Source organism: Rutidosis leptorrhynchoides, chromosome 10, assembly GCF_046630445.1.
Source record: "Rutidosis leptorrhynchoides isolate AG116_Rl617_1_P2 chromosome 10, CSIRO_AGI_Rlap_v1, whole genome shotgun sequence".
NCBI classification, from domain to species: Eukaryota; Viridiplantae; Streptophyta; class Magnoliopsida; order Asterales; family Asteraceae; genus Rutidosis; species Rutidosis leptorrhynchoides.
Window position 1 is genome coordinate 77,514,844 of NC_092342.1, and position 6,698 is coordinate 77,521,541.

Genomic DNA, 6,698 nt, shown 5'->3' on the forward strand with positions numbered 1-6,698 from the left:
CGAAGTACAAATGAGGTTTAGGATGAAATCAAGTGGCAAAATTGAAGAATTGTTTAGTTTCATATGTTATAATCAACATTTTATTTCATTTTAATTGTCCAATGTTTCTTCTTTATGCCACTTGTTGGATTTGGATAGGTAAAAAAAAAATTCAAATATGAAATTTAAATGGAAATGGTTATTCTGGGGTGAACGGATACGTATATCGATGGTTGTAAGTAAAATAACAAATGACCGTTGAATCAGATTCAAGAATGTACAATATAACTTATTAATGTGAATTCTAAATATTCCTCGGGTACTACCCACCCGTTAAAATATTTTCATCATTATTAGTTTGTACGAAGGAATTTTTAATTACTATCTTTATGAAAATATACTTGCATATATATTTTCTTCAGAGATAATCATAGATTTAATGAGTCAATAAGATAATAAACTCATTTGATTTATCGTTAATTCTAGATTACATAATCTCTAAGACTTTAGAAATTACATAATCGTCATACGATACGTAAAGCGAAGATAATCGATGTAGAACGATATATAGAACGAAGATCATACTCGAAGTACAGATATTGAGTCGTGTGATGTTGATATTCGAGATACAGATTGTGATGTTGAGATTTTGGGGGTGACAAGAGTACTGTCGGCGTTGATGATGGTGGTATAGATTATGCTGCTGGTGCTGCTGCTGGTGTTTGTAACCTTCGCACCGTATTTTCTAAAGCCACTACCCGAGCGCGAAGCTCGTTGACTTCTTCTATTATACCGGGATGATTGACGGTTGGAACGAGCGAATGAACAAGATTCGAAATATGGGATAGTATGTAATCATGACGAGATACTCTAGAAATGAGCGAGAAAATGGTGTTTCGAATAGGTTCACCGGTAAGTGCTTCAGGTTCATCGTTAAGAGGACAATTTGGTGGATGGAATGGATCACCTTCTTCTTGCCTCCAGAGATTTAGTATATTACGAACCCATCCCCAATTCATCCAAAATAGATGATGGGAAATTGGTTGATCCATTCCGGTGACGCTGTTCTCGGAGCTCGAATGGAAATCCATATCGGCGTAGCTATCGAAGTCGGAGGAATTCGAACTGGATGAAGAATCCATCTTGTATAGTCGGAGAAGTGAATTTTTGGTTTGGAATAGATTATAGGAGTTGGGTTTGGTACTCTTCAATACATAATTTACATATGTATATATAATATCAAAATCCCATGAATTACGGAGAATCTTTGAAATACGTCAGGCAATGTCTATAGTAACAGATACGCTAAGATATGAATTTTGTCTATACACTATCGATGCACTAAATGCAGTAAGACGTGTCTAGACTTAAGAATGATAAGCAGGCAGTTCCCTAAGGATGATAAGCAGATGATTTCCGACTAGGATTGATAAGCAAAACTTTTGACAGGCAGACACGGTCAAAGTCCAGACTCACTTAATGTATCCTAACAACTACTAGTTAGACACACTAATGCAAGGCCTGGTTCGCTAAGACCAACGCTCTGATACCAACTGAAAGGATCCGAAACTAATCATCCGGACATCGTCCATATAGATTAAAAACGAATTACAATAGTTGATAACATCGCGAGGTACTTGACCTCTATATGATACATTTTACAAACGTTGCATTTATTTCTTAAAGGCAATCTATTATTACATCGAGAGTTGACATATTAGCCTAACATTTTATAACAACCAAATGATCTAATCTGCCATTTTCATAACAATAGTCTTTAATGAATTTCAATGACTCGAATGCAACGTCCTTGTATCATAGCTTAAATGGTCCCAAGTAGTATCCTTAACATGAGCTAATGCACAGCGGAAGACTTAATTCGTACCTGAGAATAACATGCTTTAAAACGTCAACATAAAGTTGGTGAGATATATAGGTTTGATGCTAGCAGCGTTATAACAATGGACCACAAGATTTCGTATATAATCATTTCAATAAAAATATTCTAAGTGGTTGAGCACTTGGTAACCATACTTAACATTTAATCACGTCGCATATTCCCTTTAATATGAAATCTTACTACACCGTACCAAGGTGTAGTCGCAAAACGAAGTACTGTGCAACCGTTGAATACTGGTCGTCCAGTCCGGTTGGGGTTGTCAGGCCCGATAGATCTATCAACAGGATTCGCGTTTACAATACCGCTGTAAATATTAGTTACCAAGCTACAGGGAAGTATGCCAGTGGTACAACTCAACGTAGAACATATTTTTCAGTTACTTGTGTCCATATCGTAAAACATAAAATACATGTATTCTCATCCCGAAATATTTAGAGTTTAAAAATGGGACTATATACTCACTGTTGTCTCGAAGATATATATATTTTTGACTTGGTCTTCCGGTTGATATCACGAACCTATCCATATATAATATATCAATATATTTTCATTTTAAACAAACATCTCGTATATATATTTATAATACTTTTAATACTTTGAATAATTCCTTAGTCCGTAGTTAGCGTTTCGATGTTAGTAATTCAATTTTAATGGTTCATTTTTAGATGTTTAATATACCCGCAATAAATAAACCCCCAACGAAATAAATAAAACTCCCATAAAACCCCATCGTATATGTGTTGGTCGAGATTAATCTTGACCCATGGTACCGGTGTTGTCAAATGACGTGTTGCGTACATAAAGTACCGGTGTTGTCAAATGACGTGTTGCGTACAATCATGGGATCTTATGATTAATCTTCTCGTGTTGTTTACGGGTGATCCTGAACCATATGAAATTGAATTATGAGTACATATATATAAAATATCATGTTATCTTAGAAATATGTGATTTATATCTTTTTTTTCCAATTGATCCCGTAGTTGAAATGATCTAGGATAACCAATTTTGTTTCGGTCATAGTTTCTTCGTTACAAGTCCGTTTTCGTTGATTCAAATTGCCATCTTCTTGGATCGAGTTCTTATTTAAGACTATGAACTGTAAATACCTTGGTTTGTATTCAAAATCATACGGCATAAGTGAAACATTAGTGAAACATATGAAGTTAAACATTTTGTTACAAAAAAAAAATCATTTAATGACCATTTTTCTAAAAATACTTATACTTTGAAAAACCAAGTTTTACCTTATTAAATTAGCATATATTTAAGTTATATTACAGGTCTTGAAGTATTTTAAAAGTTAAGTTAGAAGGATCTATTTAGTTTGCAAACAAGTTTGAAAACATTCAAACTATGTTCTTGTTGTTAAACTTTTGTACCACAAAATAAGATAGCTATATATATGAATCGAACAAGGTTATGAACATAGATTCTACCTCAAGTTCCTTGGATAAGTTTGCTGTAAAAGAGGAGTAAGAAGCTAGAATCAAAAGGGTGATAGAAGTGGATGAAAGATTGGAAGTAAGTTGGTGTTCTTGGAAGGTTTTCTTGAAGTGTTTTTGTATGGTTTTCTTATGGTGTTTATGTAAGGTTTTTGAAGCTAGATCTTCTTAGAACTTTACTGAATTGTTGAAGGTGTTTAAGGGTTATAAGTGTGTGTGTTTTAGCTAGGATATTGAAGTAGTAAATGAATCAAAATGATGATACATATATACTCCTAAAAATGTGATCTTTAAGGATAACATGACAAAATTTTAGTTTGTAATCTTATGTATTTGTCAAACAATAATACAAAAGCAATTACCTTATACCTAGGGTAGTAACAAGGGCTGGTTAGGTGGTGATTTGATGTGTATATACCAATAGTAAATACGTATAGAAGCTAGGTATGATACGAGTACAAATACTCTAGATATACGTATAGAAATTTTGTGAAAAATGGAATGAGGATTCAAATATAGCTATCTTTTGTGAATACACTTATATGATTTTATGTATTTAAGTCTTAAAAGTGAGTAAATACATTACTTATACGATATATGTATAAACATTATAAGTCTTAAGTATTTATGTCAAATAACGTTACGTATAGTTATCGTTTTGAAAACTTAAGTTAGTAGTTTCAAAATATACTTATAACTTATAGTTTTTGATACAAAATAAGATATTAAAACATTCATTAATCATGTTAAATATGTATATATACATATATATACGCAAACGTATAATTATCATATATTGTATAGTTCGTGATATCGTCGGTCAAACTAGACGGTCAAACGTTGTGTAAAACTCTTTTCGGAAATATAAATCTCGACAATTTGGATTACTTATCATGTTGGTAAGTTTTAATTTATGTAAATATTAATCTTATAAGTATAGAACGATCGAAAAAAAATGCGGGTCAACTTTAGGGTTTTTGCTTATCGTGTCGGAACCATATAGAGATTAGAGTTTAAATTTGGTCGGAAATTTCCGGGTCGTTACATTTGTGCACCTCATTCATAATTAATTCCCTCAGTCCTCTGAGTAAAGGAACCCATACTCGGTTGTTGAAGGTTTTTATTCCACGAGAATCGTCAATTAAATCCTTCTTTCTCTTAACTAAAAGCTCGAATTTTAAATGTTCATCCCTCAAGGCTTCAAATTGAGTTATCTTCAAGCATTCGATCAGATCCGATACAATTTCTATTCGCATAAATTTCACATTGTCAATGGATCCTTTTCGGCTTAAAGCATCAGCGACTACATTTGCCTTACCCGGATGATAGCGGATTTCACAATCATAATCTTTTATTAGTTCTTGCCACCGTCTCTGCCGCATATTCAACTCTTTCTGAGAAAAGATATACAGTAAATTCTTGTGATCTGTACAAATAACGCAGTGCGTACCGTATAAATAATGTCTCCATAGCTTTAAAGCAAAAACCACCGCTGCCATTTCTAAGTCATGTATCGGATAATTCTTTTCATGAGTTTTCAACTACCGTGAAGCATATGCAATAACCTTCTCTCGCTGCATTAACACACAACCCAAACCCGCATATGACGAATCACAATATACCATAAAATTGTCGGTACCCTCAGGTAACACTAATATTGGAGCTTGACACAATAGCTGCTTCAATGTCTGAAATACTTTCTCCTGCTCATCACTCCATTGAAAAGATACATCCTTTCTAGTTAACTTTGTTAATGGACCCGCAATCTTAGAGAAATCCTTGATAAATCTACAGTAATACCCTGCCAGACCCACAAAACTCTTAATTTCAGTTGGAGTTTTCAGTGCATTCCAATTCATTACCGCTTCTATTTTGGATGGATCCACCTTCATACCTTCTTGACAAATAACATGACACAGAAACTGAACTTCACGTAACCAAAATTCACATTTGGAAAACTTGGCGTAAAGCTGTTCTCGTTTCAAGAATTCTAATACTTGACGTAGGTGATCAACATGCTCAGACTCTGTCTTTGAATAGATCAGAATGTCGTCAATAAATACTATGACAAACTTATCAAGAAACTATCGACACACCCGATTCATTAAATCCATAAAAATTGATGGCGCATTCGTTAACCCGAACGGCATCACCAGAAACTCATAATGACCGTACCTAGTACGAAATGCCGTTTTCGAAATATCGGATTCAGCAACACGAACCTGATGATACCCGGAACGTAAATCTATTTTTGAAAAGAACAAAGCTCCTTGAATTTGATCGAATAAATCATCTATCCTCGGAAGAGGATACTTATTCTTCAAGGTTCTTTTGTTCAATTCCCGATAATCAATACACATTCGGAGCGTACCATCTTTCTTTTTCATGAATAACACTGGAGCACCCCACGGTGATGAACTCGGTCGTATAAACCCACGATCTAGCAAATCCTGAATTTGCGTCATCATGTCGCGAATCTCAGACGGAGCTAACCTATAAGGAGCTTTAGCCACTGGTGTAGATCCTGGCATCAACTCAATTCAATATTCTACTTCCCTAACTGGCGACAAACTCGATAATTCATCTGGAAATACTTCTGGGAAGTCACGCACTACTGGAATATCAGCTACCATCTTTTTCTCTTTCTTAGCATCAATTACATATGCGAGAAACTTATCACATTCCTTTGCTATCGATTTCCTAGCCTTCATCATCGAAATCAAAGGACAACCAAACCCACCCCGTTCGCCCCGGGCTATAACACGTGTCCCATCAGATAAAGGGAAAGAAATCAGTTTCTTATGACATTTTATACTTGCCTTAGGGCAACTCAACCAGTTCATACCTAGAACTACATCAAAGCTAGGTATGGGCATCACTAAGCAAGTCACCAAAAATACACTCCCATCTATTTCTATACTTATTCCAGACACAAATGTTGTGACTGGAACGGTCTTACCACTGGCTACTTCCACTTCTAATGGTTCAGGTAACATAGAAACAGGCAAGTTTAACTTATCACATAATCTAGTAGCCATAAAATAACGATTGGCTCCGCAATCAAACAATACACGAGCAGGTGTAGAGTTAACCAAAAACATACCGGTGATAGCATCGTCGGCAGTAGTAGCTGTGTCTACCGACATCTGGAAGGCTCTTGCATAAGGTCTTGGAGGAGTCTTACGCTTCTGTCTAGTTGACGAAGCTGAAGATCCCCCGACTGACGCTGTCCTTGATCCTGCCCTACCCCAGAACTCATCTTTCTTGCAGATGGACAATCAACTGATATGTGCCCTGATTTATGACAATTCCAGCAAACATTTTTGATAATGCTAAAAACGAACATATATTTCATAGCATTATCCCTCAAGAAA

General features: G+C 35.1%; 1 protein-coding gene across 1 annotated transcript; it reads right to left on the minus strand.

Annotated features, from left to right (window-relative positions):
* Window positions 1-4,865: 4,865 nt before the first annotated feature.
* Window positions 4,866-5,855, minus strand: LOC139870389 (uncharacterized mitochondrial protein AtMg00860-like). Its single transcript, XM_071858202.1, has 2 exons — window positions 5,696-5,855; window positions 4,866-5,350 (listed from the first exon to the last, which is right to left on the minus strand). Exons 1-2 carry the CDS (start codon window positions 5,853-5,855, stop codon window positions 4,866-4,868), a joined length of 645 nt encoding a protein of 214 aa, XP_071714303.1.
* Window positions 5,856-6,698: the final 843 nt, after the last annotated feature.

What these genes read in the sequence shown, in the direction of transcription:
- LOC139870389 (XM_071858202.1), bottom strand. Translation starts at nt 5,855, where the DNA reads ATGCCAGGATCTACACCAGTGGCTAAAGCTCCTTATAGGTTAGCTCCG. An exon ending in ATTCATGAAAAAGAAAGATG is followed by an intron (nt 5,351 to 5,695) that starts GTACGCTCCGAA and finishes ATTCAAAGACAG; the next exon opens with AGTCTGAGCATGTTGATCAC.